Source organism: Macaca mulatta, chromosome 17 (genome assembly GCF_049350105.2).
Source record: "Macaca mulatta isolate MMU2019108-1 chromosome 17, T2T-MMU8v2.0, whole genome shotgun sequence".
Classification (NCBI taxonomy): Eukaryota; Metazoa; Chordata; class Mammalia; order Primates; family Cercopithecidae; genus Macaca; species Macaca mulatta.
Genome location: NC_133422.1, coordinates 30,618,857 through 30,634,503, shown reverse-complemented (window position 1 = coordinate 30,634,503; position 15,647 = coordinate 30,618,857). Strand labels below are relative to the sequence as shown.

Below are 15,647 nucleotides of genomic sequence, written 5' to 3'. Positions count from 1 at the left end.
GGATTTTTGTTTTCCTAAGCACCATATACTTAAGTACCATTATCACACTTAAAAGATTATTAGCAATTCCAGTAATGTAATTTTGAAATTTCCTGATTGTCTCAAAAATCTTTGCTTTTGTCTCTTTTATAACAGTTTTAACTCCTCGGATTCCCTTCCCTTGCTTTTTTATGCCACTAATTTATTGGAGAAACCAGGTCATTTGTCCTGTATAATGTCCTACACTCTGGATTTGACTGATTGCTTCCTTGTGCTGGTGTTTAACTTGATCCTATATCCCCACTATTCCCTGCAAACTGGTAGAACTGAAGGCTTGATTCAATTCAGGTTGAATCTTTTCTTTCTTCCTCTTTTTGAGTAAGAATCCTTTATAGTTGATGTTGTGGTACTGCATCATGTCATGAGAAACATAGTGTCTGGTCATCCTCATTGAGTGATACTGAGATGAATATGTGGATTCTGTTTGTACACTGTTACTCTGTTGGTATAGAAGGGCCCATTATAGTCATTTAAAGCTTTGTAAGATGCTTAAGAATCTCAGAAAAGATTCTAACTTAGCAGGTCTAAGGGAAGAAACATCTATTATTAATAAAACATGCAACACATACAAAACCTCCCAAACCTCTCTACATTTACTCAGATATGGTAAGAATCACTACATTTAAAATGTAATTAGAGTGACAAAATTTACTCTTCTACAAATGCTTTAAGATTGTTTATCTTGTATAAAATGAAGCATATTTAAAAATGTTAAGAGCTGTGAAGATGTTTCAGATTGCTGTGGTGTAATAAAAAAGAACTAACTCTGGACACAGGAGGCCAAATCATGTTTTTGAGGTATATTTTTTTTTTTTTACATTTAGAAAATAATAAGACTGGACACAGTGGCTCACGCCTGTAATCCCAGCACTTTGAGAGGCCGAGGTGAGGGTCACCTGAGATCAGGAGTTTGAGACCAGCCTGGCCAACATGGCAAAACCCTGTCTCTACTAAAAATACAAAAACTAGCTGGGCGAGGTGGTGCATACCTGTAATCCCAGCTACTCGGGAGGCTGAGGCAGGAGAATCGCTTGAACCCGGGAGGCAGAGGTTGCAGTGAGCCAAGATCGTGCCTCTGCACTCCAGCCTGGGAAATAGAGTGAGACTCCACCTAATAAAAAAAAGAAAGAAAGAAAAAAAAAAGAAAAAGAAAAGAATAATAACATATCTATCACAGGGTTGTTTTAATGAATAATTGAAATGATTTATTGGGAAGCAATTCAGCACCCAGTAATTAACTGAGTCTAAATCTGAAATTCATTCCAACAATACAGATATTTTTCAGTCTATAGAAAATTAACAGTATCATGTGCTGTTTTAGCTATGTCTGAATAAGCTTTTATATTTGAGCTTGTTTTTCAAGTGATAGGAGAGTTGATGGAGTTTTAACATAAGTGTAGTTAAAGTAGGCTTTTTGAAAAAATAGCCTGTGGAATTCTTATTACTGTTTTTTTCCCCCCTACTTTCAGCTTCATTTACCTCTTAATTCTCCTTTGCCTGGAAGTGAATTGACCAAGGAACCTTTTCGTTGGGATCAGAGACTCTTTGCATTAGTGCTGCGGTTGCCTGGCACCATGTCAGTAGAATCAGAACAGTTGACAGGTGTGCCTTTAGATGACTCTGCAATCACACCAATGTGTGAAGTGACAGGTGGTAAGTTTTTTTGCTGGCAGTAATTCGGTAACTTAAAGCAGATTTTATCTGAATGTTTTAAAAGTGTACAAAAACAAACATCCATGTTTGTTTTTATTTAACAAGTTAATATTAGGAATTAATAGGCATATATGGTTTTAACAGTACATTTATTGATAATGGTCTATGATCTTCATTTTAATAGAATGTGGTTACTATTGGATATGACAAGGAATGGTAATATTTTTTCTACTTGTATAGAAAATGCTAGTATTTGAAGTTGTTAAAGTAATTTTCTTATCTAGAAAGATTGCCAATGATTTAGAAGTACCATAGCATTATTTTTTGCAAAAAATGTTTTGAGGATCATCTCTATATTTGATGGGATATGCTTGGTTAAGTGCAATTTTTCCCAGAGGCAAAGAGATTGATAGATTAAAGGAAACAGATAGTGAGGTCTTATCCAGCTTCTGTTTCACTTATACATCAGATTAGATAGGTACTATGCTAAGTGAACAGCAAGGGAAATTGTGAAATACATATGTAATCAACTCAGAACTCATTTAATGTAGAATTAGCTAACAGGTGGATTAATTTCATATAGGTATGTATTGCGTGCCTACTGTGTACCAAGTATTGTTCCATGCTTTTGGCTTTCAGTAGTCAGTAAGACAGACATGGCATTTTTGCTTTCATGGAGCATTTCAGTTCTCACCTAAAAATTTTATTAAAGTAATTTTAATATCAAATTCTGTATTTGATATTAAAACGTGCAAGTCTAGCATTCCACTGTTTTACTTACGATTAGGGCCTGTGACATAGTCTGCAGACACAGTTGGTGCTCTAATGAGATTCATCATAGCCAGCTACATAAGAGAAAATATAAGTTCTAATTAATATTTTAGGTGCATTTTTTCTAAAATTCTATGGGTTTTGGAAATCTGCAAAATTCACAGACAAAAAGGGATTAACCTTACACAGGTGTGTGAAATAGATAAGTTAGAAAACTGTTATTCATGTCATTAAATGCTTTCATTTTCTAGAAATGCTTTTTGTGAACTTTTGTAATGCCTTCACAATTTAATTAACAAAGGGCAAAAAAGGCATATATGTAATTTTTTTTAAGGGACAACCTGTCATCTAAATTTGAAAATTACTAACAGTTCTCTTTACATAGATAATATTTTTCGGTGACAGTTGTATTTTTTTCTGTGGCAGGGTGCACATTTATATTCATGAAATTTCAGTTTCCAGCTTTGAACTGGCACCCTTGTTAAAAATTCTGATTTAAAAAAATTTTTTTTTTAACTGGGGATTTTACTTAACAGATTCTGGAAGGCTTGGAGGCTATAACATTCTCACATTGGAAATTCCTTACTGTGAATTACTTAATTTGAACTTAGAATTACGATGAACTTTTGGGACTTAAATATACTATAACTTTGTCACTAGGATCAGGAATATTCACAGTGTGAAGTGAAGTGAGTGGTATAATCAAAGAGTCTGAAAAGAACCATGAGATATATCATGTAGCAGTTATATCCTTGCCTTTAGGCAGTAATATATTAAAGCTACTTTGCTTATTCTTTCAAAGGAACATCTCTAGAGGAGAAGTTCCAAAGTCATCCTTGGTGATATCTTTCAATGATGCAGAAATCTTAGACAAGAAATTAGGAAGTCTTCTCTAAATATACATTCTAAATCCTTCCTGATGTGATAGTTTATTTGCCCCTTTTCATGCTCTTACTAGCAATAAGGTAAGCCGCTCAAATGTCACTCACCTTTTCATATCTCTGAATAATGTGTTTTCTTTCTTTTTTAAAGGATGTTCACTAAAGAAAGTTTTGGGAAACACCAGAAAAGTAGAAAGAACAAAAAAGATAATACCCACTGGTATTGCACTATCCAAATATGTAATCACTGCTAACAATTCCTGTGCATTTTTAAAACTTGAGGTTGGCTGGGCGCGGTGGCTCACGCCTGTAACCCCAACACTTTGGGAGGCCAAGGCAGGCGGATTACCTGAGGTCAGGAGTTTGAGACCAGCCTGGCCAACATGGTGAAACCCCATCTCTAATAAAATACAAAAATTAGCTGGGCATGGTGGCACATGCCTGTAATCCCAGCTTTTTGGGCGGCTGAGGCAGGAGAATTGCTTGAGCCCGGGAGGTGGAAGTTGCAGTGAGTCGAGATCGTACCACTGCGCTCCAGCCTGGCTGATAGAGCCAGACTCTGTCTCAAAAAAAAAAAAAAATTTTTTTAAGTAATTGTTCATGTGTGTATTTGTGTACTTTATTTTTCCCATTATAGAGTAATTCATGTTCACTAAGGAAATATTGGAAAAAATTCACCTGTATTGCCAAAATAATAATATATTTCTTTCTATGTATTTTTTTAATTACATAATTATAGTCATTGTAAGCATTTTTATTTTGATACCAGGTAAAGGTAACTCTATACCAAATAACTGTTACTAGGTGTTCGGAGTACAGCAGGAACAATAGAAAGCTTACATCTTTGTACTGAGTGACAGATAATAATCATGTAAAATAAATAAATGATATTTTGTACTAGTACTACCTACTAGTATTGTAGTACATAGTAGGGTGCTACCTACTTTGAAGACAAAACAGAGTAAGGGAATAGAGTCTAACTTGAGGCAGAGAAGGAATATTCTAAGTTTTCTTCTGAGGAGGTAACATTTGAGCAGAGACCTGAATAATGGAGTTAATTACACATATATCTAGGCGAGGGAAATGGCAAGGAAAGGGACATGCTCTCTGTATATTTGGAAGCGACAGGAAGGCTGGCATGGCTGGAGCTTACATAGGGAGGAATAGAATAGTAGCTAGGTTTAGAGAGGTAGGCAGGGGCCAAATATTGAATGGCTCTTTAGGCTACAATAAATGTTTTTTTTATTTTCCAAGTATGATGGGAAGCCTTTTGAAGGCTTTTTATAGGCGGTGACATCTGATTTCTATTTCTGAAATACCACTTCACCTGTTAGATGAGAATACAGAGTGGCAAGAATGAAAGCAGGAAGACTAGTAGTAGTACTTTGTTCTAGCTTTGGAGGTGGTGAGAGGTGGCTTAACGTAAAAGAGAACCAAAGATGAGGACAATAAGGGAAGAAGCAATCAAGGATGGTTCCCAGATGATTCAGTTGTTCTGAACCACTAGAGATGGATGGCTGTGCCAAGGACTGAGATGGTAGACTAGGGAGAAGCAGGTTTGGGGGAGGTGCAAGGACGATAATAAATTTTTAAATGTTTGATAGACATGTTGTTGAATATATCAGGAATTTTTAAAGTATTTTATAAAAATTATTTATAGATATTTCTAGATTAAATACATTTAACTTTCTTAGCCTCTGTAAGGACTATTGACCAACTTAGAAATATTCATTTGCTTCTTCTCTATTTGACAAAGATGCTAATACTACCTTTAGACTCACTATATTTAGTTTGGCTTTTTTGTGGACTCCACATAACCCAAAGTGAGACAGCTTCTTGACTTGAAGGTGTATGCTAATATAACTTTTTTCACAAATAGAAGTAGTGATCCTAGAAACTTTATGCATTAGCGCAAAGTGTTGTATATTCCAAAGAGTAAGTTTTGACATAGACAATAAGTTCGCTTGAGGAACATTACGTAGGATATAGGCTCACTTTGTAAAGAAAGCAAAATTTGCTATTTCTCTTTAACTTTTAAGATAATTGATTTTAATTTGCCAAATGACTCATTTTATTCTTTTTCTCCAATTTTTGTAAAATGTACTGATTAGTAATTTTATTTCATGTTAAGATTGATTTGCTTATGTTTTCTTAATAATTGATGACACAACTTAGGAGAGCAGAGATAATTGTCATAGTTTATATACTTTTGCTTTTTAATGACATCTTAGGAATATGCTTAAATTTCATGAAATAAGATACTCAGCTTTTATGTAAACTTCTAATATTTTGCATGTAAAGATGGTTAACCTTTTTATGGATTGCTTTTTGTATATACTTAAATTGACTTAGAAAAAAGATTTAAATTTACCAATTCTTTCAGATAAGTATGACTTCATATAAATGCTCTATTTTAAGTATGATTTCAAATTAACAGAGGATTTCCAAGGGACAAAGGATATCCAGAATAGTTTCTGATACCCTGTAAGGATTTGAATTGTAGCTGTATCACTATGCTAACTTGGAAAAGTTAGTTAACCTCTCTGTGCTTTAGTTTTCTCATTTGTAAAATGGGGAAAATAACCCATACAATTGTTGCTAGGATTAAAGAAATTAATATCATAAAATGATTGGAACAGTGCCAGGCAAATAGATACTCAGTAATTGGTAGATATTTGTTAAGGTTACAGTCATCATTATTTTATACAGTTGTTATATGATACTTATTTTTTCTAAGTAAAGCTGACTTTGAGGATTTGAATCACCATTGTCTATAATGTTCTCTTTTCTGAGTAGCCTTTAACAAATCACCTTAAATATAAGTTGATATGAGTAATTTGATGTGTCAAATGTAATGATGTAGCTTGTGTTCTGAAATAATTGGTTGAATGTGTAAAAGAGTAGGGCTTCATATTGAGCTTATTATAAATAATACTGCAAAATATTTGGCCAAAGATTGAGTTTTAGCTGTCAAGGTTTTTAGGTTTTTAGTGTTGGTCTGAATCAGAACTGTATAATAGAAATCTGATTCAAGTTTCATATGTAATTAAAAATTTCATAGTAGCCACTTTAAAAATTAAAAATAGATGAAATTAATTGTAATAATATATTTTACTTAAATCAATATATCCATAATATTACTTCAGTATGAGATTGATATTTTAAAATTACTGAGTTTTTTTAATACTAAGTCAACAAAATCAGGTGTATATTTTATACTTACTATACATTTCAATTCAGACTAGCTATATTTCAAGTTCTCAATAGCTACATGTGTCTAGTATATAAAGTATTATATAGCTAAGGTCTAGATATTTTTGTTGAAAATTCCTCTTTAAAAAATCTTTTCACTCGTATCTTTTAAAAAAATCACTAGTATTTAATGCTTCTGAACCAAAAGTAGTATAGGTTAAAATGTGCAAAAAGGGAATTCACGTAAGATAGGTAATTCCCAAGTATGTAAGCTAAGTGAAATTCAGAAAAGCACACGCTACCATCTGTATATTAAAACGCAAATATTTAAAATACTTAAAAACTGCCAATGAACTAGTTAAGTAGTTATTACATATCTACTATGTGCACAGTAAATCTTAGTGATAATACTTTTGTTAAGCAGGAATAAGATTTTGGGGAGACAGTTACTAGATGTGTGTGTGTATATGTGTTAAAGATAAATTATATTGCATAATAATTGGAGATAGTGTGTTTTTTGTATATGTTTTTAAAAACATAAAATATGTGACTTGTTTTCATTGTGTGTTGTTCAGACCAAGAATTCTATGTTCCAAATACCTATAATTAGAAGAAAATACATACTCTCACAAAATGGGATTGTTGGTTGGTTGGAAATAAGGATTTTTTGTGCACTTTCATAAGATAATGAAATTAGTCAACTTCTACCATTGAACTTTTGTTAATTAGTACTGTCAGAAACCCCACAGTTGTTTTTTTCTTGCTAAAGATAGGAATTCTTGCAACTAACTAGTTTACTATATTCTTCTTCTTTTTTTTTTTTTTCTTTTAAATCTCAGGCCGTTCATATTCTGTGTGTTCTCCAAGAATGCTTAATCAGTGTCTGGAGTCCTTGGTGCAGAAAGTACAAAGTGGGGTGGTAATAAACTTTGAAAAAGCAGGACCAGATCCTTCCCCCGTAGAAGGTATTATTGCACTTTTGTTTTAGACATTCAAAACTTGCTTTATTGTTTATTCAACTAGAACTGAAAACTTACTGTGATTTGGCCTTAAGATTGGCAAGACTAAATTATTAAGACAGGCTGTTGGTAAAGAGGGAAGATTAAATAGGAAAGTCAAGGTAAACTAACGGTGGTCTATTAGCATCACCTTTTTGTATTAATGATTGTTTATTGCCTGACATTTTGATGAGTCAAAAGCCTTTTAAAGTATTTATAGATAAGCAAATGTATAATTTCTTTGTAGTATTATACAATTGCCTGTCAACATATATATGCTTCTCCTATGCTGTTTAATTCCCAAAGTGTTCAATCCTAGATGTTTAACTCCTTAGCTACTTTTGGACCAAGGATCAAACTGATTGAAACTAAATGGTGTATGTGGGTCAAAAATGAGGAACCAGGCTTTATTAAGCTTGATTCTTCTAACTCTAGCTGAGTCCCACATGGCTTTTTCTTAGCTTCTGTATCATGAACTATTTCCAATAGCCAGTGGATATAAGGAGTTATAGTACAACCAATGGATGGTTTATAGCTGAGACCCTCTGCATTGTATGTTACCTATTTCAAGATTTAGAGAGTCATGGCTGGGCGTGGTGGCTCACACCTCTAATCCCAGCACTTTGGGAGGCCAAGGCGGGTGGATCACCTGAGGTTTGGAGTTTGAGACCAGCCTGACCAACATGGAGACACCCCGTGTCTACTAAAAATACAAAATTAGCCAGGCGAGGCGTGGTGGCGCATGCCTGTAATCCCAGCTATTTGGGAGGCTGAGGCAGGAGAATTGCTTGAACTTGGGAGCAGAGGCCAGGAGGCTGAGGTTGCAGTGAGCGAAGATGGCGCCATTGCACTCCAGCCTGGGCAATAAGAGCGAAACTCTGTCTCAAAACGCACACACACACACACACACACACACAAAGATTTAGAGAGTCATTTAATGATAATTGGCAGAGGTGGTCCACTAAAGTAGGTACCTGGGAAAAGAGAAAGATCATAGAGATGAATGAAAGAATGGGGGCACTGAGAGAGTACTGTAGGGAAGGAAAGGGTGATAACAATAAGTTGTGTCATGTCTTCTTTAGCAAAACCAGACTTAAAAAAAAATTTAATTGAATTGTTACAATGTATTTATTTTTAAATTATTTTAATGCTTTGTTTAGAGTTTGGTACTAGTAAATGTTCACTAAATTGTTGAAGATAGTTGGTGTTTTGCTGAAGTTATTTTAGATTAAAGGTAGGTGCTTTCGTCTAGATTTGCTTATTAAGTTTTTTTTAGGCTTCAGTTAAAATGATTTCTAAAAAATAGTCAATTTGCAATACTTATTTATTCTAGTATTTATTGTGCGCCTGGCACTGTTTTTGACATTTGGGATATGATGATAAAGGTGGCAAATTGGGTGCTTGCTCTTATCATCTGATGAAGAAAACATGTCATTCATCAAACAGATATTCACTGTAAAGCATGTTTTATGTGTTCCAGTTGGGAAAGCAAAGGATGCTGCGGACCTCCTTTGAACTGGCGAACTCATAGTTGGAATTTGTACTTATTGTTTAATGAATTACAATCTAGTCTAAATATTAAGCGGACATAGCGTTCTGCCATTTAAGAAAAATAGGAAAACCTAGAAAAGAACAAATATTAGGAATTTTTTATTAAGTAATAATGGATATAATTTAACTTTTTATGCTTATCCCCCACTTATGATACATGCTTTCTTTGTCTTAATTTCTTTGCTGTAGATGGGCAGCCAGATATATCAAGGCCTTTTGGATCTCAGCCTTGGCATAGCTGTCACAAACTCATATATGTCAGACCAAATCCTAAAACTGGGGTTCCTATAGGTCATTGGCCTGTTCCAGAGTCTTTTTGGCCAGATCAAAATTCGCCAACACTAGTAAGTACCAGAGAGACTGTAACTATGTAACAGTAACCATTCAGCTGCCTTTCCTATTAGTTTTAAATTCTGTTGTGAAAGCTGTGATTAATTTATGGGGATTAGACAGATGTTCAAAGTGCTATGATACCCTGTTACTTGCTTTAGTGTGCTGTATTGTTTATTATGAAGTAATAGAAAAAAGAAAGGCATCTCCTTCCTTTAGAATCTAATACTATGCTCACGTTTTTTATTCTTGGCTTCTGGGTACAAAATTTCCTCTTTGAACTCTAAATGAGGATTTGTCTCTGGGACACAATTTAGGATTTAAATGAAAGTTTAGAAAATAATTTTAATAGTTTGCCTGCAATTTTTTAGGACTTAGTCTTAAATTCATATTGATGTGTATGGTTTTAGTTATATACAGTGTTGCAGATTGGAGGTTTAAGCTAGAACAGATTTTCTGATTTTGTTTACCTGAATTATTTTTAGGAACAATGAAGTTTGCTCAGTGATCATGGTGAATTATCAGTATTCATTATATAATTCTTAAAATAACAGGGTACATTTATACAGATTAATATCCATTTAGTTGTGTTAGTGTACTCTTTTCTTTCCATATTTTTTTCCCCAAGTATCTGAGGGCATTAAGGGATATTTTATGGGAGAGCATGGCAGTGGTTCTCCTTGATTTTACCCTTAGAAAATAAGAATTGTATTTCAGAGATCATTAAGCAGTCTTTAGTAATGTTTCATACAACAAAACCTTTTTGAAACCTTTTGCACTTCAAACCTGTATCAGCTCTTCAGGTTAATTTTTATTTTGAATTTATAAAGTGATATTTCCTTTATTCATTAGGGATTTAATAAAGTAGTGCATGAAGTTAAGGTTTTCTAAATTTCATTGAAGTATCTTCTTCATACCTTTTTTCTGATAGAACCATCATAGTTTTTTAGTCAGGCTTTATGGAGAAACTTACAATTTCTTTGGTCATTTTACTTTCTCTTCTGGAGGTCTTTCAACTCTTACAGAACAGATACCTTATTTGTATGAAATACTGTCATGTTGGTTATTTATTCTATTGTATTTATTTAACACGTACAGGAGAACATACAGTACCTGAGTCGTAATGGAAAGAAATCCAAAACCAGTATCACAACCCTTATCTATTAATGCTGCTCTAGCAGTCTATCACAAATTCTTACAAGCCATAGAGGGTGGGTAGGACTTCAATTGGAGAAGGAAGTAGTATGAGAAAAAAATATGGAAGTGAAAAAGAACAAGGTATGTTTAGAGGAGTAACAAGTAGCTGAGTATGGGTGGATCATAACATGTATATAGGACATTGAGAGTACTATTAAACTAACCAAATTTTTTATGACTTTAAATGCAGGGTTAAGGAATATTAGCTTTTTAACAGTGGAATTCAAAGAACAGTTGAAGATGTTTTTAACAGACATCTTTAGAAAAATTGATTTGGTAGTGGTTATATGCAGAAAAATTAGAAGGGGGAGATGAGCTGAAAGGCAGGTAGGTTACCTAGAGGGCTATTGATATGGTTCATGTAAGAGATTTTAAGTGGTTGAATTATGATGATGGAAGACAGAATAATAAATAATATTGGAAAGAACTGGCAAACTTTAGTAACTGAAGGATATTAGGGGAAGTGAAATTTTCATAAATTGTAATATTGAAGAAATATTGCTAATGAAGTTAAATGTAAGTTACAAGATGTGAATTTGAATCACAGCACTACTAGTTACTAACTAGTGCCTTTGGTTATCTTTTGTAAGCTTCAATTTCCCATCTGTTAAGTGGCTTATAGCTCCATCTTACTGGGTTGTTTTGAGGATTAAACAAAATCATATATGCAAAATTTTATTTGCCAAGTTCTAGAGGATCTTTCCCTCCACTTTCCATCTTGGATCTCAGTACTTTTATTCACAGAATAAGTGTGTTTCGTGGACTGATTGAATAAACTGTGTATCAGGTGCATGCTAGGCACAGGAGCACAAGATGAGTAAAACATAGTGCTTCGCCTCTTGAACATTATGCGTCGATGGGCAGGTCAGACATGTACACATCATAGAATACAGTGTGCCAACTGTCATAGAGGGGTGGGGCAGAGCCAGAGGAGGTGGGCCTGACAGCCTGGTGTGTTTTTGGAGTACAGAGTGGGAAGGGGTATGAGGGAAGAAGTCTTTTAGAGGTTGTTACATGCCAACTCATTCTTCTAAACTTTGTTTGCAATACACAAAGGAGAAAATAAGTACTTGGCATGGCAGAAGCGTGGAGTCTGTATGGCGTGGTGTGGGAAGGCAGGGACCAGATCATTGAAGATCTTTGTATGTGATATTGAGAGTCTAGACACTATTTTTAGGTGTTTGGCTGTTACTTTTACTGAATAATTTTAGATAGGGAAGTTATATGATCCTATTTATATTTCACTGCCATAGGATTGATCAGAGGGGGGCTGATTAGAGACTAAACAAAGCAAAAGGCAGTTGTACTAGTCTAATCTGAGAAATGATGAAGGCCCAAATTAAAGTGGTAAGAAATAGAAGATACATTTCTCGAGAGATGAGAGTTTAGTATTAACAGAAGGCAGCAACTAGGACTAACTACCTACCATGTTTATGTGTTCTGGTAAGTGCCTTAGAATTTGTGTTATCGGTTTATCCAGGTCTTTGTGACAGTTAAATATGGAGGATGATGGGAAGATATCAAGAATAATGACTAGGTTTTTAGAACAGGTTTTGTAGCTTGGGGGAGAAATAACAAATTGTACATATTGTGTCTGAGGGACCTGTGGAAGATTCAGGTTATGTCCAGTAGATAGTTAGATACAGCAGAGAAATGAGAGCCATCTGACCCCAACACAGTAGATTTGTGAACCACCAGGGTATAAGCAGTAACTGAGCCAGTAGCTATGAAATTTGAAATTACTTCCTTATAGCTCATTTTGTTCACAAAATCTCACAATTGGTGAGATTTTTAGAAAGAGGACTATTAAGAGGTAGATGGGAGGTAACGTGCCTTTTTTAAAAAAGTATTTCTTTTTTATACCTCTAGAACAGGGTGTATATCCTATAGAGTTTACCAAAATAATTGCTGGAATAGGGAAGGAAGCATTAGAAGTTCTATTTATGGTTGTTTTTCTCCTATTTTAATACCATTTTGGCATATATTTTTTTATGCACATCTACATTTATAATTTATATAATTAGAAATATATAATGTATATTCAAAAACCGATCAATATCTATGATTACGTTGGAAGTCACTACTCTCTATAAGTAAATTGCTACAAATGAAGACTTGTGACAGTTTCCATATACATTTCTCATTTTTTGGATGTAAAAATTAATGAATACTCAATTACTAAATTTTGCATAAGACCTAAAACTATTTTCATTTCTACAGATTTTCAAGTGTTTGTCTTTTTCTTTTGAATATTAGCAATAACTTTAGCATTACATTTTCAAGTGTTTTCTTTCAGCTTAATGTTGCTTTTAACAGTAAATCAAACTCTTATTAGCAAGATGGAGGAACTGAGTAAATTTTGATAATGAGGGATACTTAGTTTTGTTTCTGGAATTTCATGTAAATAGTAATTACAAGACTTTCCCCTTTAGCCACCTCGTACATCTCATCCTGTAGTGAAGTTTTCCTGTACAGACTGTGAACCAATGGTTATTGATAAACTTCCTTTTGACAAATATGAGTTGGAACCTTCACCACTGACTCAATTTATCCTGGAAAGGAAATCTCCTCAAACTTGTTGGCAGGTGAGCTGAACAACTTACAGTGACCCCAAAATTTAAATGAGGTGTTTCTTAAAAAGCTGAATTGAATCAGTAGTTTATATAACATTCTTTAAAGGTTATTAAAGTTTTAATTGCTCCTTTCTAACAGGTGTACGTGAGCAATAGTGCAAAATATAGTGAACTTGGTCATCCTTTTGGTTACTTGAAAGCCAGTACAGCACTGAACTGTGTCAACTTATTTGTGATGCCTTACAATTATCCAGTCCTTCTTCCCCTCTTAGGTAAGTCATTCTTGTCACATTCTCCTTGGCTTAGCATGTAAAGGTTCTCCTAAAGAGCATTTCCTTATAGATTTTCTTGTCTTTTGGAAATCAATGAAAATATTTCGAATATTCTAAAATATTGAACATCTTGAAGAAAAGATAACAACCTGTTTGTGTTTATAGTAAATTAAAAGATGATACTGTAACACTTTTTAGTCTGCAATTTAATGAAGGTTTTTTTTTGTTTTTTTTTTTTTTAGCTTTTTGGGGATAGAGTCTTGCTCTGTCGCCCAGGCTGGAGTGCAGTGGCGTATTCTTGGCTCGCTGCAACCTCCGTCTCCCAGGTTCAAGCGATTCTCCTGCCTCTGCCTCCCTCCCAAGTAGCTGGGACTATAGGCATATACCACCATGCCCAGCTAAGTTTTTTATTTTTAGTAGAGGCAGGGTTTCACCATGTTGACCAGGCTGGTCTTGAACTCCTGACTTCAGGTGATCTGCCCGCCTTGGCCTCCCAAAGTTCTGGGATTACAGGCATGGGCCACTGTGCCCAGCCAAAGGTATTACATTTTAAATTTTTTAATTAAATATTCTAACTTTTCTGCAGGTTAGATTTCTAACAGAATTGGTAATGTAGGCTTTCCATTTGAAATGAGACATTTTGTAGAAGCATAGTATAGTTAACAAGATCTGAGTGCATTTTCTAAGAATTTATCTATACTTTAATTTTCATTTGGCAAATATTTTTTAAATAAAGGAGTTTGTTCCAAAATAATATGATAAAAGCCTAAAGTTAGTTTCTAGGTACCATCTAGCTATCACTTTTGAGAAATGCTGTTGGAGAAAACTTACGCTCCATGAAATCACTTTAAATTTAAAAGTTATAGCCAAAATATTAGTAGATATATTTTATAGAAAACATTATGCATGCTTTGTTTCTGTCTTCAAATCTGCTTTGTGTCTAGGTCTAGGGAGAGCATAGATTTTCCTTGTGTATTTTCTGTTTCTAACTTAATTCCTACATGTACTTTTAGACCATAATTGACATCTTTTCATTTTATAGAAAATGACAAAACCATAAATCTTACTGCCTTTCATGTTAAAGAAAAGTCTGATGTTACTCTCTCAAAAATAACAAGGCAGACTTTAAAAAGGAAGCGTCTTTGACTTGACTTCTATGTGTGAAAATAATGAGTAGTGATAGTTTGTTCACATTATACATTTCTAGATGACTTGTTTAAAGTGCATAAAGCAAAACCAACATTGAAGTGGAGACAGTCATTTGAAAGTTATTTGAAGACAATGCCTCCCTACTATCTCGGGGTAAGAATATTATTTAAAAGAACTTGTTGGCCGGGCGCAGTGGCTCACGCCTGTAATCCCAGCACTTTGGGAGGCCGAGGCGGGCGGATCTTGAGGTCAGGAGATCAAGACCAGCCTGGCTGACATGGTGAAACCCGTCTCTACTAAAAATACAAAAATTAGCTGGGCGTGGTGGCGGGCGCCTGTAATCCCAGCTACTCGGGAGGCTGAGGCAGGAGAATCGCTCGAAACCGGAAGGCAGAGGTTGCAATGAGCCAAGATTGTGCCACTGCACTCCAGCCTGGGCAACAAGAGCGAAACTCCATCTCCAAAAAAAAAAAAAAAAGAAGAACTTGTTAATTATATTATGCTTATGGTTTATTGTGGGTATTGTAAACTTTTATTTATTGCTTTTGTAGATTAAATGACATGAAAATTGAGTATACAAATGACCACTATAGATGTAAAGGTAAAGAGAGGTTTCAGTGATTTGCAGAGTAGTGATGATGATCATGATCACGAGAACATTTATGTACTGCTTACTCAGACCAGGTACTGTCCTAAGCAACATCAGTAATTTATACAGTTACCCTATGAGGTAGAAATGATTATTGGTTCTGTTACACAGATGAGGAAACTAAAGCATTAAAAATTAAATAATTTGCACAAGGCTACATAGCTAACATGTGAGGGGATGAGGGGCCTGAAATTCAGTCTGGCTTAGATTTAGGCTTTTAACCTCGAGTGTTGTACTACCTTTTTAAATTATAGTTTTATGATTATAGTTGTCTCTCAGTATCTGTGAAGGATTGGCTCCAGGATCACCTATGGACACCAAAAGTCACAGATGCTCAAGTCCCTCATATAAAATGGCGTAGTATTTGCATATAACCTACACACATTCTTTTG

The 15,647-nt window shown here is 34.5% G+C and overlaps 1 protein-coding gene across 4 annotated transcripts in view; it reads left to right on the top strand.

Moving 5' to 3' along the window:
* Nucleotides 1-15,647, top strand: part of INTS6 (integrator complex subunit 6) — a 122,754-nt gene that overhangs the window by 57,634 nt on the left and 49,473 nt on the right. For all 4 annotated transcript variants that reach the window (XR_003724325.2, XR_003724324.2, XM_015121104.3 and 1 more), the window contains 6 exons: nucleotides 1,509-1,692; nucleotides 7,376-7,501; nucleotides 9,275-9,429; nucleotides 13,045-13,197; nucleotides 13,325-13,457; nucleotides 14,665-14,759. Coding sequence is in view for 2 of the 4 variants with exons in the window: in XM_015121104.3 (XP_014976590.1) it covers nucleotides 1,509-1,692; nucleotides 7,376-7,501; nucleotides 9,275-9,429; nucleotides 13,045-13,197; nucleotides 13,325-13,457; nucleotides 14,665-14,759 (846 nt within the window). In the remaining 2 variants the exon portion in view is untranslated. The remainder of the gene's footprint in view (nucleotides 1-1,508; nucleotides 1,693-7,375; nucleotides 7,502-9,274; nucleotides 9,430-13,044; nucleotides 13,198-13,324; nucleotides 13,458-14,664; nucleotides 14,760-15,647) is intronic.